This window comes from Prionailurus viverrinus, chromosome C1, assembly GCF_022837055.1.
Source record: "Prionailurus viverrinus isolate Anna chromosome C1, UM_Priviv_1.0, whole genome shotgun sequence".
NCBI lineage: Eukaryota > Metazoa > Chordata > Mammalia > Carnivora > Felidae > Prionailurus > Prionailurus viverrinus.
The window spans coordinates 46,099,352-46,120,148 of NC_062568.1; the positions used below are offsets into that span (position 1 = coordinate 46,099,352).

General features: G+C 37.4%; 1 protein-coding gene across 1 annotated transcript; it reads right to left on the minus strand.

Moving 5' to 3' along the window:
- Positions 1 to 27: 27 nt before the first annotated feature.
- DUSP19 (dual specificity phosphatase 19) lies at positions 28 to 17,476 on the minus strand. Its single transcript, XM_047869701.1, has 4 exons — positions 17,084 to 17,476; positions 11,385 to 11,431; positions 3,512 to 3,664; positions 28 to 267 (listed from the first exon to the last, which is right to left on the minus strand). The coding sequence occupies exons 1-4, from the start codon at positions 17,307 to 17,309 to the stop codon at positions 28 to 30; spliced, it is 666 nt and encodes a 221-aa protein (XP_047725657.1). The 5' UTR covers positions 17,310 to 17,476.
- Positions 17,477 to 20,797: the final 3,321 nt, after the last annotated feature.

The window sequence follows — 20,797 nt, forward strand, 5'->3', positions numbered from 1 at the left end:
GTTGTCCATTATCTGCTGGAATGTATCTCATGAACTGTCACCCTTTTCTAATTCCTGTATGTTGTCACACTCATTGCTTTCCTTGCCCTCTTGGTATGTACGAAGCTGCTCCATGAAGCCCGCATTTGGACATATGGAAGGCCTTGCATTTTTCACCAAAGAAAAAGCACTGATGAACGAGATTTCTTCAGAATTCATCAGGAAACCTATTACAATTGCAGCAGCCCTGGAAACTCCTGCATTACAATGAACAAGAACCACACCATCCTGCAATAAAAATCAATCAAAAATCTTCATTATTCACCTAGAAAGTTGTTAAATCAGTTGCACATTCTTATACTACTTGAAATTATAAAATAAAAATATTCATTTTATCAACTTGTTTGATTCAACATATTCAATTACCAAAATACAATTCATTGTGAGCAATGAATGGAATAATCAATTAATCAATTTTAGGCACATAGTGGATATTCCATAAATGTTTGCTAAGAAAATAAATTAATTTTGTTCTGCTAAGAAGGAAGTCTTCTCTTAAAAATTTGAATCACCATTTTGCCACGGGCAGACAGGAATTGTGTGACAGTGTACCTGTTTTATCAAGTGTTCTGTGTTCTCATGCTGTTAGGAGTAGCTTTTCAACTAGATTGCAAGCTCCTTGAGGGAAGCACTATGTATCCTTCATATCTTCTCAGAATAAGTAATTAATATTTGTTGGCAGATTAACTGAGCCAAGTGTAGGTCTTTTTTAAGTGAGTCTTCTGATATGTAAAAAAATTTCTCAAACTGCTAACAGTAGTTATGTCTAAATGATTTAAGTAGGGCGAATTTCTACTTATCTGTATTTTCCAATTTTTCTACAGTGACATACCTTATTTATATCATGTCTTTGAAATCCCATCTTATAAAATGGGTAATAAAGTAAACATGGAATATCAACACATTTTCATATTAACAAACAAAACCTTTTACAACCTTAAAAAAAGGGGGGAAGACAAGTAAATTTTCATAAAAGAACTCCTGAGGCTATAGAAGTTACCCTGCTACTTTCCTCTCATGTGTATTTCTGTTACTTAAGGCATATACCTAACAAATCATGTTGGGGTCAGAGATAGAGGAAGACAGAGAAACCAAACAACAGGGTTCTACAACTACAGAATGAGGAAGGACATGGGGAAATAGAAGAGATTCCATTTGGCAGCTGTGTATAAAAAGATAAAACAAGAAACTATGGCCTAGAAAGGTAGTTTTGAAATACGCAATTCATTGAGTAATCACATTTAATAAAACCTGCATATACAACAGACAAGGTTATGAAAAGATCTCTTCCAGAAAAAAAAAAAATGAAGAAAATTCAAGAATGCTAATGCTGAAACTAAAAAGTATTAATCTAAACAGTAAAGAATTTTCAGGGTAAGCAAATATTGGCTGAGGTTACAACTGCGGTGTAAGATATAATGCTTGAGAGATTGGAACAAATTGTGGAATTCTAATACATCTTGTAGCAGAAACATTTTAGGTACCTCCTCAGATTCTCTTAGTGTTATCTCATGGGCCCCAAGCTTGCTCCATCTCAGCCTCCACTTCTGTGGAACCACCCCCTTAGGCCTAATGAGTTTTGCTTGCCTAAGAAGGCCTGGCTCTTCCCTATTATGGTCTCTGCATAGACAAGTACACCCCAAGTTCTGGATTCTCTCGCTGCTTCTGAGCTTGGATGAAAAGTTACACCACAGGCCACTGAATTTGGCTTCAAGGCAGCTGCTGGAGGAGTGCTGTAACCTGGAACTGTGAGATTAGTTACCATCCCATGGGTAAACTTTTCCCCAGGGGAAAACAGGAGCTGACAGAGAGCCAGGCAGATAAATTCTCTCTTCTTTCCCTCCCAAAGTCTATACTGAGGTACAGTTCCTTTGTGCTCCCTGCCTGGAGATGCCTTAAGTGGTAAAGCAGGTACACGTGCTGAGCACGCAGCTATTTCACCGTCAGCTCAACTGTGCGGCTGTGCTCAGTAGGGTGAACACACCATCTCGTGCTGCTTCCCATCAGTCCCTGAATCGATTCCTGTTCTTCCCACTTTCACCACCCATGGATTCTCTCAAATGAAGCATCAGCTACTAATCTTTGTCTCAGGTTCTGTTTTTTTAGGAAACCCAAGCAAAGGACCCTTTTAATTAACTATTACCCTTTTCACATTTTACTTGCAACATGTACGTATCTTTTAATGATGAATATCAATATGGATTATGCCTAAATTTTTCTTTTACCATTTAAGGCCTATCTCACATCGCCTTAGAGAAGCAGCTAATACAGAAACATTATCATTTTTATTTCTGACACTATCAACTGACACACTGGAATGTTATCATCTAGACCCTATAAAATCTTTCATAAGAGAAAACACTGGCCAATATTAGAGCTTGAATTAGAAAACCTCTTTGTTTTCTTTAGTCTAAATATCCGCTATTAAACAAAGCTGAAAGGTAGAGGTGAATAGTTCTACATTTTTCAGACAATCTAAAGGAAAGTACCTAGAACAGTACTGGGCACGTAAGGCATTCATTAAGTATTACTAAATAAAAGGAAGGGAGAGAGACAGAGAAATGAGAAGAGAAAGGTAGAAGGGAAATCATTAGCCACAATTCAATTAAGCTGGATTCTAATGTTCATGTCATTAATTGTTAGGTCTTCTAGGAGAATAAACTTTTCTAAGTGCTTCTACATTCCCATCTATTTACCTCACATAAATTTTGTAAGAATTGTATACTAACTAAAAATGGTGTCATTTCAAGGTATAATTACTGGTAACAGCTAACTTAGAAGCCCAGTTTGACCTGGATCTATTACCAATGTTGAAGTATTATATTATCTGTTGGTCTTTTAAAGTCAGAGAACCAACGGACAGCTTCTGATCAGCATTTTCACACAATCTCAGTAAAGCAATACATTTAGTCCTGGAGTACCCTACAATTTTCTATTGTTAAAAATGCATAGATTCACTATCCCTATCACAGCCATAAAAATGAATGCATATTAATCTTCATAAATACACTAAAAGGACAATACTAGTATCTATCCCATACGGCAGGTGGTTATAAACCATCAAAGGAAATCTAAGTAAACATAAACACAGGAAAATTCAGTAAATGGAGAATTTTATCTCCTAACATTTCTCAGGAAGCTCTAGGAAGATGATATATTAAGGTTAAAAGTGAGTAACTCACTGAGTGACTCCTGGCTGGCTCAGTCAGTAGAGCATGTGACTTTTGATCTCAGGATCATGAGTTCAAGCCCCATGTTGGGCATTGAGATTACTTAAAAAATAAAAAATAAGTTATCTCATTGAGAAAAAAATATCAGAGAACTAAATAGCTGTAAGAGTTAAAAGATTGTTGGAGGGGAAATTTCATAATGGTTCTCTATGGATTAATCAGAAAAAGAATAAAGCTTAGATAATGGACCTGTATTTTAAAATTGCTGTCTTTGAAGAACTGTGGATCAAAATAAAACTTACCTTCATTTTTGCTTGTTCAATAAACTCAAAACATTCTGGAAAATAAGACAGGATATTGGTTTCAGGCAGATCCAATATAGAAATACTCTTATATATAAAGTCACTGAGGAAAGTATTTTCAACTCCATATGCAACATTGAGAATATGTGTCACCTTAAAGGGGAAAAAAAAAGATGATTTTCAAAAATTCTCTAATGAATTAAAATTAGGTTAATTAAAAAGAGAATGAGATGTTGAGATTTGTAATAAGAATAAACAAACAATTTAAGCATGACTCACTTGAATAATACTTCCTACAGGAAGCTTCCTCTGACTGCCTCATCCCTCACCAGAAGTGCTAATTCTGTACACTCTCACAGCACCCTCTACTTGCCCTAATTATAGCTCTTACCACTTTGACATTATTTGTCTCCCTCATGGTAATAGAAACTCCATGAGGGGAGGAACCATGTTTGGCTTCTTCAGTATTATGAGTAAGCACTGTGTGTGAGCAATGACCTTAGCACAAAAAGTACTTAAAATATTTGTTGGATAAATCAATGAATATGCATATAAAAAACTTGAGTAAGGGAAGTACATCAATAACACAGACTTCTTTTTCAATAATTATTTTCCGATTTTCCTTCATATTCTTTAGTAGTATGACGGTTCTCAAGTGTGGCTGCACATTAGAATCACCCAGTTAACTTTTAAAATGTCAGTGCCACAGGGCCTCAAACCTAGAGACTCCAATGAATTAGTCTGGTTGAAAGGATGGTCATTTATTTCAAATGGTCCACAAAAGCAACCTTCTACCCATCTATGCATTTGAGCTCCTTTCCTACAGTCTACCAAGCATATGGAAGGGGCCATGTGGAAGGTTAATTAAAAGAATCCAAAAGTTAAATGGATAAAGAAAATAGGGCACTGTTTCTTGTCATGACATGCCTCACCATATTCTCTTTCTTAGCATGGGTGTTCGGTTTTACCTGATCTCGATATTTTCATGTATTTCACACATATTTTATTTTTAATTTTTAAAATTTTTTTTTCTTTTTCTTCAACGTTTTTATTTATTTTTGGGACAGAGAGAGACAGAGCATGAACGGGGGAGGGGCAGAGAGAGAGGGAGACACAGAATTGGAAACAGGCTCCAGGCTCCGAGCCATCAGCCCAGAGCCCGACGCGGGGCTCGAACTCACGGACCGCGAGATCATGACCTGGCTGAAGTCGGACGCTTAACCGACTGCGCCACCCAGGCGCCCCTATTTTTAATTTTTAAACTTTTTAAAGGTTTATTTATTTAGGGGTGCCTAGGTGGCTCAGTCGGTTGGGCGGCCAACTTCGGCTCAGGTCATGATCTTGCGGTCCGTGAGTTCGAGCCCCACGTCGGGCTCTGTGCTCACAGCTCGGAACCTGGAGCCTGTTTCGGATTCTGCGTCTCCCTCTCTCTGACCCTCCCCTGTTCATGCTCTGTCTCTCCCTGTCTCAAAAATAAATAAAACGTTAAAAAAAATTTTTTTAAGTTTATTTATTTAAATAAGCTCTACACCCAAAGTGGGGCTCAAACTCACAATACTGAGATCAAGAGCCACACATTCCACCAACTGAGCCAGCCAGGTGCCCCTTACACACTTTAGAGTGTCTTCTAGCTCTGCCTCTCTTGCCTCCACTACCCTCATAGACATGGCTGTGGCAGCGCCCCACTTCTCCACCTAGTACAGCTAACTAGATTGAGGCAGACACCAGACTTAAACAACACTGATCAAATTATTTTCAGAAATTTAAAATAGGTACACAAGACAGCTGAATGGCCCGCAAACTTTAAAGGTCTAAGATAGCTGCTTTCTATTATGTGCCCAAAGAAGCTGAAGAATTTCTGCTCCTAAATAAGAACAGAGTAGATAACTGTGCAGAAAGGGGCCATGATGCCAGCAGCAGAGAGGGACCATCTTGGAGAGCCTTCTATTCTCTAGCACAGCCAGTCTCTGCCCTCAGATTCCAGAGATTCCCCCTAAATTACTATACACACATTCTCTTTTCTTGCTAGGGTTTCTGTGCCTCCCAACCCAAAGAGCATTGATTAAAACATTCCGGGAGCTAGGCCCCATGAAGACAGAGCCACAGGCCATTCATTTACTGACCTGACTGCCTTGTAGAAGACAGACAACAGAAAAAACCTCAAATGTCTACTCAAGAGACATTCTTATATAGAGATGAGATGGGAGAAACTAGAAAGGTAAGAACATTTTTAGAAGATAAAGTCTGAAATGTCCTTCTGCTTTCCCCAGTGAAGTGTTGTCTATGTCAACTCACTCATTGCCAGTGTACTTCTGACCAGGATTATATGATTCTGCCCTGGATAATATATACAATATATATAAATACAATATATATATTGTATCTATATATACAATGTGCATATATATATATATACAGTTTATATATATAAATTTATATATAAAATTTATATATATAAACTGTATATATATATATATATATATATATATATATATATATATACACACACACACACAAACACACACATACACACAATATAAGATATATATAACTTATTACCTATGACCTATGTATCTTCACAGGATTATGGAGAAAACCAAATGAGAATCTTAGGAAAACCTCTTGAAAGGTAAAAGTGCTTTACAAATATTATGGATTACCAATGCCTGGGTAGTTTAGCTGTTGGAAAGTGCAATTTATATGTGTATTGACTGGGCCTGATAGAAAAGAATTGTACTGAATCACAGGTGGTGGTGGTGGTGATGGGGACCCAGCCTAAAACCCTTTCTAGTAATTAAGCATACTTCCAAAATGTAGGTATGGAGGTCCTAACAATGGTTGCCCTTGGGATGCCCTTTGTAATAGGGATAATAAGAAAAACCACTTTATTGCAAACCTAATGTATGCTAGGCCTATAAGTTATCTCACCTAATCCTCACATATAGGCATTATTATTTCTAATTTTAGTAAACTTACATATTGTGAACTGGTTCAAAAATCAGAACATTATAAAAAAGAAACGAAGTTTTGCTCTCACCCTGTCCCTATCTACTCTGTTTTCTCCTACCTTAATGGTAACCATCTTTGTTGGTGTCTTGTATATTCTTTTAGAGCATCTTCAGGCAAATTTGTTTATTCCCTTTCCTACACAAAGACAACACCTTGGGTTCTCCTCTCATTTAAATATGTGCTCAACTGCTGGTGGGAATGCAAACTGGTGCAGCCACTCTGGAAAACAGTATGGAGGTTCCTCAAAAAATTAAATATATAACTATCCTACGACCCAGGAATTGCACTACTAGTTATTTACCCAAAGGATACAGGTGTGCTATTTTGAAGGGGTACACGCACCCCAATGTTTATAGCAGCGCTACCTACAATAGCCAAAGTATGGAAAGAGGTCAAATGTCCATCTACTGATGAATGGATAAAGAAGATGTGGTATGTGTATGTACACACACACACAATGGAGTATTACTCAGCAATCAAAAAGAATGAAATCTTGCCATTTGCAACTACATGCATCGAACTAAAGGGTATTATGCTAAGCAAAATTAGTCAGAGAAAGAAAAATATCATGACTTCACTCATATGTGGAATTTAAGATACAAAACAGATGAACATAAGGGAAGGGAAGCAAAAATAATATGAAAACAGAAAGGGGGGCAAAACATAAACTCTTAAATATAAAGAATAAACTGGGGGTTGTTGGAGGGGTTGTAGGTGAGGAAATGGGCTTAATGGGTAAGGGGCATTAAGGAAGACACTTGTTGGGATGAGCACTGGGTGTTATACATAGGGAATGAATCACCGGAATCCACTCCTGCAATCATTATTGCACTATATGCTATCTATGCTATCTATAGATATAGATAGATATAGATAGATAGATAGATAGATAGATAGACAGATATAGATATTGATATGTAAGTAAGGGTTGCCTGGGTGGCTCAGTCGGTTAAGCATCCGACTTCAGCTCAGGTCATGATCTCACGGTTAGTGAGTTCAAGCCCTGCATCAGGCTCTGTGCTGACAGCTCAGAGTCTGGAGCCTGCTTCGGATTCTGTGTCTCCCTCTCTCTGTTCCTCCCCAACTCACACTCAGTCTCACTGTCTCTCAAAAATAAAAAATAAGAAAAATTAAAAATAAATAAATAAAATAAAAAATAAATGTCCTGGAAATTTTTTTAGATTAGTATTTACAGACTCTTTTTTTTTTTGGTGTTCTTTTTTATAGCTATATAGTTCTGTAGTGTGAGTGTACTATTATTTAACCAATTCCCTATCTATGAACATGTGAGTTTTTGTCAATGATTTGCTGTTAATAAACAATGCAACAATAAGTAACTTGGGACATTTTATGTTTCAGTTTTCTATCTTCCATAGTACTTTGTTGGACACACACCAAGCACTTGGGTACCTTATTAACAAAGCAACTATTATTACTATATCTAAACATTAAAATGAAATTCCTAATGAAATTTCTGAAATGATCCTCAAAAGAATTTCTATTAATTATAGCACTTAAGTCTTAGAATAATATGCCTTTGAAATGTGCCACGCATTTAAATCAATAATCATGTTTTGTAGAGTCACTAAATTTTTCAATAAACCCTCTATTCAGCTGGTCAGTTTACCTTAGGAGGATCTTTTAAACACCTACTTGCTTCACATCGCCAGATGAAAGTGAATTTGAACTAATGTATCATAAAAGGGGATAGATAATGAAACATTTGCCAATGAATAAATTTTATCATTTTTTCTAGTTTCCATTTTTTCTCTGAGAAGTATTAATTTGCTAGTGTAAACAAGACTCTGAAACTTGTCCTGCTTATGTTAAAATATTGATCTAAGATGGATGCTATTAGGAAACACAGTACTTCTCATATCCTTATGCAATTCCAGGCTATTATCTCTTCTTGTCAGCCAGTTATTATTATAACTGTTACTGCAACTGCCTTGTAACTACTCTCCCCATCTTTAGTTTATGCAACACTCCGATCTATTTTCCACATGGCCTCTACCAAGCAACCTTTCTAAACTGCAAATTTGATCCTGTTACTTCCCTGGGTAAAGACTTTCACATACTTTTGGATAAAGTCCAACAGTTTACCCAGGCTTACATGGATTTTTGTGATCTGATTCATGCTTACATCCCTGGCCTTGTTTCTGGGTATCCTTCTTTGTCACTCTCTATTCCAGGGTTACTGAACTTTTTTTCCGTCTCTGAAAACATCAGCCTTTCTCTTCTGGGGCTGCACACAAACCACTTCTCTTAACTGAACACTTTTCTGTCTGCTCCCTCCCCACCCCATTCAGAGCAAACTTCAATAGCACTTCCTTCATCACTTCCCTGACCTTACAATCCCCTACCCAACCCAACTCAATCCAAACATGGAGGGCATCATCTCACATGCTCTCCAGTAGCACCTGCATTTCCCCATCAAAGCACATTATACCCTGGACTGAAGGTGCTTATTTGTTGTTCTCTCCTCTACCCTCTGCTCCAGAAGCTTCATGTTAATAAACCACAGCAATTCCATGATGCCAAAACACTGCTGGACAAAATAGAGGGCTAAAATAAGTAATAAATCACATCAGTTGTGTGGGAAGGGTGGGGGAAGATGGCATTGGAGAAGAAGTGGTATTTGAGTTGGGACTCAGGCATGGGTATGTCTTGGATGAGAAGAGAAGAGAGGAAAGTCCATCCCACACAAAGGAAGTACATAAGCAGAGGCAAGAAAACATGCCTCAAAGTCAGGTTCGTGAGGGTCCATGAAGGGAGACTGAGAGAATATAAAATTGGAAAGATGAATTATAAATCCATATATTTAATTAGGTATAATAATTTTTGCAACTTTATTAAAATGACAGCCAGAATGTTACCAATTAAATTCTGAAATGGACTAATAGTTTCCTAAATAAATGTAACAATTATGCAATCCCTATCAAAATAACACCAGCATTCTTTACAGAGCTGGAACAAACAATCCTAAAATTTGTATGGAACCAGAAAAGACCCCGAATAGCCAAAGCAATCTTGAAAAATAAAACCACAGCAGGAGGCATCACAATCCTGGACTTCAAGCTGTATTACAAAGCTGTAATCAAGACAGTATGGTACTGGCACAAAAACAGGCACTCAGGTCAATGGAACAGAAGAGAGAACCAAGAAATGGATCCACAAACATATGGTCAACTTATCTTTGACAAAGCAGGAAAGAATATCCAATGGAATAAAGATAGTCTTTTCAGCAAGTGGTGCTGGGAAACCTGGACAGTAACATGCAGAAGAACGAACCTGGACCACTTTCTTACACCATACACAAAAATAAACTCAAAATGGATGAAAGACCTAAACATAAGACAAGAAGCCATCAAAATCCTAGAGAAGAGGTGTGCCTGGGTGGCTCAGCCAGTTAAGTGTCTGACTTCGGCTCAGGTTGTGATCTCACATGAGATCATGTGGGCTTGACTTCGAGCCCCGTTGTTGGGCTCTGTGCTGACAGTTCCAAGCCTGAAGCCTGCTTCAGATCCTGTGTCTCCCTCTCTCTCTGCCCCTCCCCTGCTTGCACTGTCTCTGTCTCTCTCTCTCAAAAGTAAATAAAAAATATTAATTTTAATAAAAATTTTTAAAAATCCTAGAGGAGAAAGCAGGCAAAAACCTCTTTGACCTCAGCTGCAGCAACTTCTTACTCAACACGTCTCTGGAGGCAAGGGAAACAAAAGCAAAAATGAACTATACTGGGACCTCATCAAAATAAAAAGCTTCTGCACAGTGAAAGAAACAATCAGCAAAACTAAAAGGCAACCGATGGAATGCGAGAAGATATTTGCAAATGACATTATCAGATAAAGGGTTAGTATCCAAAATCTATAAAAAACTTATCCAACTCAACACCCAGAAAACAAATAATCCATTGAAGAAATTGGAAAAAGACATGAATAGACACTTCTCCAAAGAAGACATCCAGATGGCCAACTGACACATGAAAAAATGCTCAACATCACTCATCATCAGGGAAATGCACATCAAAACCACAATGAGCTACCACCTCACACCTGTCAGAACGGCTAACCATAACAACTCAGGCAACAACAGATGTTGGCGAGGATGTGGAGAAAGAGGATCTCCTTTGCACTGCTGGTGGGAATGCAAACTGGTGTAGCCACTCTGGAAAACAGTATGGAGTTTCCTCGAAAAATTAAAAATAGAACAACCCTACGACCCAGCAACTGCACTAGTAGGTGTGTATCCAAGGGATACAGGTATGCTGTTTCAAAGAGGCACATGAACTCCAACGTTTACAGCAGCACTATTGACCACAACCAAAGTATGGAAGGAGCCCAAATGTCCATCTACGGATGAAAGGATAAAGAAGATGTGGTATATATATATATAAAATGGAGTATTACTCAGCTATCAAAAAGAATGAAATCTTGCCATTTGCAACTATGTGGATGGAACCGGAGGGTATTATGCTAAGCTAAATTAGTCAGAGAAAGATAAATATCATATGATTTCATTCATGTGAGAAATTTAAGATACAAAACAGATGAACATAAGGGAAGGGAAGCAAAAATAATACAAAAACAGGGAGGGGACAAAACAGAAGAGACTCATAAATATGGAGAACAACAGAGGGTTACTGGAGGAGTAGTGGGAGGGGGCATGGGCTAAATGGGTAAAGGCATTAAGGCATCTACTCCTGAAATCATTGTTGCACTATATGCTAACTTGGGATGTAAATTTAGAAAATAATAATTATTTTTTAAAAATTTAATATATTCCAAAAAAATTAAAATTCAAATTAAAAAAAATGTAACAATTCAAATATTTTCTATACATGGCTGCAGACCTGAAGCATTTTTACCTTGTGCTTTTTCAGAGTATCCAGATCGTGAGCAGCATCTTGTGACCCTATAAGAAATAAATCATATCACCTTCAACATGAAAATAATCATCCAGACTTTTAATATAATTTTTGCAGGAATTCTATTAGTTATTCATTTATTTTAAAAAATACAACTCGGAGAGTACCTGGATGGCTCAGTCAGTTGAATGTCTGACTCTTGATTTCGGCTCAGATCATGATCCCAGGGTCATGGGATTGAGCCCTGTGTCAGGTTCCGTGCTCAGCATGGAGCCTGCTTAAGATTCTCATTCTATCTCTCAATAAATAAGCAAATAAATAATTTTTAAAAATAAAAATAAAAATGGGGCACCGGGGTGGCTCAGTCGGTTGAGCCCGACTTCAGCTCAGGTCATGGTGCCGCGGTTTTTTAGTTCAAGTACCATATCAGCCTTGCTGCTGTCAGCACAGAGCCTGCTTTGGATCCTCTGTCTCCCTCTCTCTGCCCCTTCCCCACTTGCGTGCTCTCTCTCTCTCAAAAATAAACAAACATTATTTAAAAACAAAGATTCTCTCTCTTCCTCTGTCCCTCTCCTCGGCTCATGCTCATGCAGTCTTTCTAAGATAAAAAATATATAAATAAAATAAAAAATGCAACTTGGGAGGACCTAATTCCAACTTTCTAAAAGACAATTTGGAACTACTCATTAAAAAATATTCATCTTGTATATATCTCATACTCTGAAATCTCACTTCGAACAATTTCTTGCAAGCCCTGGATGTTGCAAAGGTTAGCCATCAGGATGTTCATTGTAGTATTGTTTATAATACAAAAAAAAACTCCAAACCCTCAAAACGAGTAAAAAACAACAAAAAGCCTAATAATAGGGGTTGGGTTAAATAAAATATGATACTATTATGTAGTTAAATACATACACCCATTAAAATGAAAATGCTCAGGCACCTGGCTGGCTCATTGGTAAAGCATGTGACTCTTGTAGTCATGAGTTTGAGCCCCACGCTGAGAGCAGAGTTTACTTAAAACAAACAAACAAACAAGAATGTAGAAGAATATTTATGGCATGGAAATATATTCTCAACATATTAGGTGATAATACTATTATATTACAAAACACCATCATCCATTTCTGTGAAAACAAAAAATACGTATATGCCTAAAAATGAACAGGAAGGATATAGAACAAAATGTTGACAGTGGGATTACAGGTGATTTTCTTCTTTACACTCATTTGTATTTTTACACTACATATCTATTTCTTTAAAAAAGATTTTTTAATATTTATTTATTTTGAGAGTCAGAAAGAGAGCAGGGGAGGGGCAGAGAGATCTGTGCTGTCAGAGCAGAGCCCAACATGGGGCTCAAACCCAAGAACCGTGAGATCATGACCTGAGCCAAAATCAAGAGTCAGATGCTTAACCAACTAAGCCACTGAGGCACCCCAATATCTACTACTTTTGTAACTTAAAAAAAGATGTTAAAAAACACCCACAAAATGACTCTGGTTTAGGAATATCTAATAGCTTAGAGCAAACACTGCTGGGTTTATAGATTCCACCCACATTCCCTGCACCAATAGGGCTATCCCCTTTTACAGCTTCTTCCTGTTAAAGTTGGCTCCCCATATCTACCAAACTTGGAAAATGACTCTAGCTAATAACCAAGTTTAAACATGAGATTATTAGTTAAAATAAAGTGAGTTACACAATTGAAAAATATAGGGCATTTCTTTTTTAAAGATTTCAAGTATTTTACTTTTCTAGATTAGGATCCATTTCCATAAACAATGTTTTTCTTACCTTACCTATCTGGGGAATCTGCCAGCTTCTGTTATGTGATTTTAGGTAGCTGAAAAGCCAGCAAATCCACTGGTTGGCCAATATTCCCCTGGTAATTGGTAATCGGAAACTCGCGGGCTCCTTACTGAGCCTACATTTAACTTTATACTTAAAAGTTAGCCTATCAAAATATTAATATCTGTTAAAGCTGGATGGTGGATATGCAGCTGTTATATTATTGTCTGTAATTTTCTACACATTTGAAATACTTAAATTAAAAAAATAATTTCTCAATTTTCTGCAGGAAGTCCTAACCACCTCCAGGGGAAAAATGGCTTCAAATAAATTAAATACATATCTTCTTTTAAATAATAAATTCCACTCTGCCTATTTCTTACAATAGCAAAAAAAAAAAAAATGAATAAATGAAATTCTTTCTTCGAACCCTAAACCATCATTATTACACTTATCAAAGCTGGATACTTAGATCATTTCCATTGAACAACATACACCAAACAGAACAGGTTGATTATATATTTCAGAATTAGCTACCCCATCTTGAAAGTCCCTTCCAGAATATGAACCATATTGAAACAAATTTAGTATTCTTGAAGCCAAAAAAAAAAAAAAATACAACTTCTGTGCTCTGCCTTTTCAAATAAGAAAATTATATTAGTGTTAATAGTGTGGGGAAACAATTTTAGTTAGCATAAATGGATTTCAGGTAATTGGCTTGTGTGTTTCATCTAATACTTAGTATTACAGTTCAAGTTAATTCTCTCTAAATTCTAGATATAAACATCAGCTTTCCTCCAATTTAAAGCTGTTGATTTGTGTTACAGTCCTGTGGTAAACTCTTATTGGAAAAACACATGGTTAAAAGAAATAAACACTGTAAATCATATATTATGATAATGTGTTACTTAAACCTTTGTTTTAAAAAAGTAGAATGTTATCCTTTTATGCATATCTTAATTTTTAAAAACAAATACAAATTTTAATAATTTTATTATTATAAAAGTGGCTACATGAATCATAATTATGTTAAAACTCACAGAAGTCAAAAAAAAAAAAAACCAAAAAACCTCACAGCACTGAATACCAAGTCAACTTTACTATAGGATAGTTTTGAAAATAATAAAAAGTTGAATAAGAAACAACAAAGAGAGCCAATAACAACAATTTACAGTTATTTTACCTTGATATTTACAAGCCACTAATATTCATTATTTGGCCAAGGATTATTATGGGAATATAAAGATGAGTTACCTAATTTAGAAAGGATATATATTACATGCTATTGGAGTTGGGACTTGCTAACAAGTTCAGTGTTTTGCAATCATAACATACGTATCATAAAAAATAGCTACTTAAGATCTCCAAAATCCTGTTTCTGTTTAAAAGATTCTTTTAGTGAAAATACTAAATATTGTATAAATTCTGATGTAGTATGTCTTAATTTATAAATCACTATTTTCATCATCACAAAAACCAACCAAAAGAAAAAGCATTATTATTGAAAAAGGAAATAAATGATATTCAAAAGAGAAATGTTTTATTTGAGAAAATTTGTAGGAGTGAACATTCATAAATGAATAGAAACAAGAGCATAAATTACTATGCGGATGAGATAACAATATTTATGGAAGAACTGTACAAAATAAAGAGCTATGCAAGTTTAATGTATTATCCACCTCCGAAGAATATTGGGCTTCCTAAATATCAGAAATTTCCATAACCTTATAAAGGACCCTAAGATTTTCACCTAGAATTAAAGAGAAGGGTAGGGACTTCTTAACAGAATGTATACAACAAATAATATGTGTACCTTTTAACTACCCAAGAGAAATGGAATTTTCTACTTTTAAAAATTAAGTTGGTTTTAAGAAAAGTCCTAGTGATTTTGTTGTAAAAATATAATTTGCAAATCCTAGGACATAAATGCTCAATAAGATCTTTTTTGTCAACCTGTTAGATCAAGGGCCTATATAAGATTTTTGGAATGCAGAAGCTGGTTTGAATTTATGAGCTAACTGAAAAAGATTATAGTTCCCCAACAACAAAAAAAGTTAATTTCATACAGTGCTGTGTGGGAGTTGTGATGCTTGAAGAGATAAAGAAAGCTCTTTGAAGCAACATAGAACCAAACCCCATGTCCAGAGAGAAACCTAGTCTGGTCAGACACAACCACTGCATCATTCATGTGGAAGAACTTAAGATGTAATCATCCATGGGTCCCTCAGGAATAAGGCACTTGTTACTAGGCCGAAAACAGTCCATCTACCTCTCACAGGAAAGGTGGTTGTACCTGACAAAAATATCCCATTTCCTGGCCCAAAGAGGAGACCATATTAAGGACTAGTTTCAGAAGTCTCTCCCAGAACTCTCCCAGGATTGTAGGAAGGGTTCCAACGCCAATCTGAGAACACTACCTTGATCAGCTCACTCTGGATAAGTCTAGATTAAAAAATCACAAAGTTTGTGAGAGTGAAATATTTTAAAATTCTACCATAGGTATTTTAAACCATTGGTACTACGATGGAAGGCAAATAACTGAAAAATGTACCTGAGCATAATTTCTTTCCTAGACATGGTGTGCAAGTCCTGAGTGAACCTTTCAGACTTGCTAAATGATCCCTTAATTTTTCACTGGGCTTCAGAAACTAGTTGGAGATACTTATTTGAAGTTAAAGATAGCTCATGCAGCAATTAACGTAATCATAACACAATAACAAATCCTATGTATACTGCCATTAGTTTGTTTCAAAAACTTCACAACCTCAGGACAGCCCTATGAGAGAAACAGATACCTTTACTTCAGTTTTACAGATGGTTTCTTGGAAGACCAGAGAGAATAAGTGACTTGGGCTAGTTCACCTATTAAGAGGTAGAGCAGGACTGAAAACCTGGACTCTCCGGGGCAATCTATATGATGATGTAGAGCAGGAGTGGATCAGACTTGAGCCTGATGCCCAGCTCTGTTATTTACTAGGTATGTCACCTTGTGGAAGTTACTTAACCATTGTTAAATCCAGTTCCCACCTGTAAAATGGAGCTGATAATCCCTAATTCAGAGAGTTTTTAAAAGGAGATGCCGTGTGCACTTCACAGTAGTACCTAGCTATTTCTGACTCCCAGTACAGTGCTCCTTCTACTCAAGAATGGCTTGGCTGCATAAATGCTGGGAAATGGTTAATCTTTTCAAGTCTTAATTTCTGCATTCCTAAATGAACACCTACTTGAACACACTGCTGATTTTTTTTTTAAAGAATACCGTAACATATCCTTCCAAGCTAGCAAATTTGTGTTTTCATAACTGTGCTTCATTTGCTATTTGTGGACCATGCTTTGTATAGGGAAACAATATTCTCCATCATACAAGAAAGCATAAAACTATCAGGCTCATAGCTATAAATAAAAACACAATTTCCCCATAACACTCCAAAAACAGGCACATAGATTAATATGGCTACAGGAGCCATGCACTCCATATGACAATCACTTGGCTATTTCAGGTATTAACTTGTCTATAACCTTAACAACCTTGCCACTTGTAGTTTTACCTAATTAAAACATTCTGTTTAATTTGATGATTTTTAAGGCTATGTTCATTTATAATCCAAGAAAATACAACATTAACATGCTGCCCTCCAGAGAAGTAAAAAAAAACAGGATGAAAGCTTTTCTAAAATCCAGATACCAGGTGCCATGTGCTACCAGAATCTATGCTTCTTGTGGATGGATTGTGGTGCAGAAACATCACTGGCCAGCTAATGGATGTTCCAGATCTAAAAAAGGAAACATTTCAACTTTTCAGCAGGATAGCGGATAGAACAGAATATTACACATGGCGGGGTGGGGGGAATGAGAAAGTAATACGGCTAAAAAGAATCAACGAGATAGTGGCAAATCGATATACTCACCAAGGAGCAACCAAGGCTTAATAACACCAACATGCAGGTCCAAGCTAAGGTCCTGCACATAACCACAACTACCCCCACTGCTCGGCTCTACTTCTTCCACAACATGAATTCTGGCATCTTTCCATGTTTCTATAATTTTCTTTCCAGTTAGCGTTGTCACCCTGGTACATTGCTTCCTGAGATTATTCCGGGAGAACGCTTTAATTTCCTGGTTAAGGGAGTGCATTACATGAGCAGTGGCTAGAAACAATACAAGCAAATCTAGACAACGGTGGAAAAGGCCAAACTGCTCGTCCCTTAGCGCTCAGAGAAAAAATAGAGCTGCAGGTGTGCAACCCTGGCCAGGTAACAGCAGCCACACACTGCAGACAAAGACCTCCAGGTCCGTTTTCCCCAGCACCAGCAAGTAAGGTGAAGTTTGATTGGCCTTTGAGAAACGGGCCCCGATTGGATGCTGTTTCTTCTTCCGGTCAGCCGAAAATTAGCGTTACTTCTACCGTCTCAAGGAATTCGCTAAGAGGTTTCTTACTGTTGCTTTTTAAATCTAGCTTTATTTTTCACGTAAAATGGTAAAATAGAAGACTTAGTTGGAGAGACGTCTGATATTTCCTCGCTATTTGAAAGCAGGGATTTTCCTGCTGTGTTTGGTTGGTGTCACTTGTGATAGTGACCATGAACAAAAAGGGCTGATGTAGGTATTGCTCCTGCTTTAGCGAAGGGGCGAAATCATAGTGCAAACAGTTCTACTTCGCATAGCTTCTCTTGTCTGCCTGGATATCTGTCAGAAGTAACTTTTCACTTATGTCTTGTACATTTTATGCTATCACTGCTAAGAAAAACGTTTGCTGCATAAGAACTGTTGTATTGAGAGGAGCTTAAGATATGTTTTCCAATTTTTCCCCTGTTTTCACCATCAGTAGAACCTTTATGCAGTGGATATGCATTCTTTCTAAATAAAGCATTTCCTCAAGTCTTCCATTCATAGTTTCCAAAAAAAAAACCGGGCATGCAAACATAAATTTACAAAACAGATCAATTATGAAATGGTGATTCTGCTTTCAAAAGGATGGTTTGTTTTGCAAAAGAAATCCCAAAAATACTTTAAATAGGAATTTTCCTTATCCCACTTAAAATGCCATTTTAAGTGGGCTTACACACAATGTATTTACACATGTGTAAAGAAGTTGCACTTAATGAAAACTTCTCTAACACTGCATATCAAACTTTTTGTTGTTTTGAATTTTTCTGATATAGAATTAAAATAAACCAAATCTCCCTGTTGAAGGGTGAGCTATAAGCCCAGGCTATCTACAAGACACCCTAAAATGAAGAACTGAAAGCCATGATTTGCACCATTTAAACAATCACAGGTTCATTAAAATCAACTCTAACCACACATTATTCCGTATGTTTATTATACAATGATAAAAGAACTATCAACGCTTGAGCACTTCCTACTTGTTAGGAACTGTGCTTGCAAGCAGTTTTCAGATTCTCACTGTTATCTATCGGTGGTTAATGATGCTTTACACACATTATCCCTTTGATCTCACCACAAGCCTATTATGAATATTAAAATCATCTACATTTTACAACTAAGCAAACTCAGGTGCAGAGAGAGCAAATAACATATCCTACACTTCACAGCTCCTAAGTTTATAATTACAAATAAAACCTACGTTTGTTTTAGTCCAATGCATTAGCTCTTATTTTCTTTGGAACAGTGCCCTGCTCCCCCAAAATTATAGTTAACAAATATTTATTGAGTATCTGCTATGTGCCAGGCACTGTCACAGTCACTGGGGATATAGCAATGAATAAAAACAAAGTCCCCTCTTTCTTGGAACTTATATCCAGGTGGAGAGAGCAGATGGACAGGCAATATATAAATATATAACCATGTTAGGTCATGATTTAAGTGCTAAAAAGAAAAATTGAGTAAAATAAGGGAACACAGGAAAAGGGCAATGTGCTACGTGCTATGAGTTGGTAAGAGAAGGCCTCTCTGATAAAGTGAAATTTGAGCAGAGACTTGAATAAAGTTCAAGAGCCAGCCCCTCCCAGCCATCTGGGAGATGAACTTTGCGAATGGAAGAAACAGCAAGTGCTGAGACAGAAGTGTAGTGGTGGGAGGAAGGAGATGGAGACGTTCAAGAAACTTACAGGTGGCTAACGTGGCTTCGGGGGTGAGTGACGGGAAGAGCGGTAAGAGATGAGTTCAAGGGAAAAATGATAAAGACTTTGGGTTTTATTCTGAGTAAGATGGGAAGCCACTGGAGGGAAATGGGTAGAGACGTGGTAGATCCTGTGCTGTGCTACCTGGATCCCCCTTCCGTGAATGCCTGTTGTCTGGGTGTGCTTTTGGCTGAAAGTCAATAATGCCTTCGGGACTGCCTCAGCTTCAGAGACCTCCTTGCCTTCGGTTGTGCCTTTCACAGAACAGACCACATCCCTGTCCATGATGAGGGAGCATAAAGGTCTGGCATCTTAGCCCAATTTGAAACAACTCTGAAGGGCACTGTAGCTCTACAGGCCAACAAGTATTTGGCCAAGACTGTCAGTGGGCACGCATAACCTTTGTACTTCTCTGTCCAGTCCTGATCCTTCCCTTCCCTTCCACAAATGTTGATACCAAGGGCAATCCTTAAAAAAGTCTTGCATGCTGGAACTCCACCCCAGTCTGCTTCCAGGCAAGTAACATGATACTATGCTTATGCTGCAGAAGGATCTTTCTAGCTTCTTTGAGGAGAGGGGGTAAAATGGCAGCAAGGAGATGTGTTAGGAGACTACTGCAAACGTCCACATGAGAGAAGATGGCTGTTTGGGCTAGAATAACAGCAGAGGGAGAGGGAAGAGTCAGGTTCTAGATATATATGAGAACCAAGCCAAGAGGATTTATGACCAGATTAATGTGGAAGAGACTAGGATAATTACAAGGATTTTTGGCCTGAGCAACTAAAGAGGCGATTTTCCATTTACCAAGAAAGGGGTGATGTGGAGATGAAAGGTTCAGTTGGGGATATGTTAAACTTAATATGCCTATGAATCAACCAAGTAGGTATGTCAAGTGGGCAGCTGAACTATATGAATCTGGACTTCATAGGAAAGATCTCTGCAAGGCGTGTACATTTTGGAGTAATCAGCTTAAAGATGCCTTTTAAAGCCACAAGAGTAGATAAGATCTAGTAAGGAAGAGTGACAGAGAAGCCTCACCCCTCATTCACAGGTGAGGAAGAGGAGGAAGATCCAGCAAAGAAGACTAAGAAGGAGAGGCCCAGAAGATAGGAGGGAAAAGAGAGAGAGAAGTCAGAGAGTACAAATAAAGTGTCTCAAGGAAGACAGTGTGATCAACTGTTACATGCTGCTGATCGTGTTGATTAAGATGGAGAGTGAGCACTGCTACTGGATGTAAAGGCCTCCTTAGCAGGAAGAGATGCTATGTCCCAGCACCATATGAACGGTATCTGATTCAATCCTCATGACAACCCAATGAGGTAGGTAATATCTACTGCAGTTTTAAAGAGAAGGACATTAAATTGAGAACTGAAGGAACTTGCCTTTGGTCACAGAGTTTGGGTTTGTTTGTTAGATTCTAATAACAAGGATGAACACAGTTCCATCTTACTCAAAAGCCCGTGCTCTTTACACCACATCATTCTATAGAAGATGGGTAGAATCATTGGCTACACATTGATAGCTCCAGTCTCTGATGAT

Coding starts and splice junctions, on each gene's coding strand:
- DUSP19 (XM_047869701.1), bottom strand. CDS start 17,309: ATGCACTCCCTTAACCAGGAAATTAAAGCGTTCTCCCGGAATAATCTC. Junction 3,665..11,384: donor ATACTCTGAAAAAGCACAAG/GTAAAAATGCTT, acceptor TTCCCCTTTAAG/GTGACACATATTCTCAATGT. Junction 268..3,511: donor TTGAACAAGCAAAAATGAAG/GTAAGTTTTATT, acceptor TTTTTATTGCAG/GATGGTGTGGTTCTTGTTCA.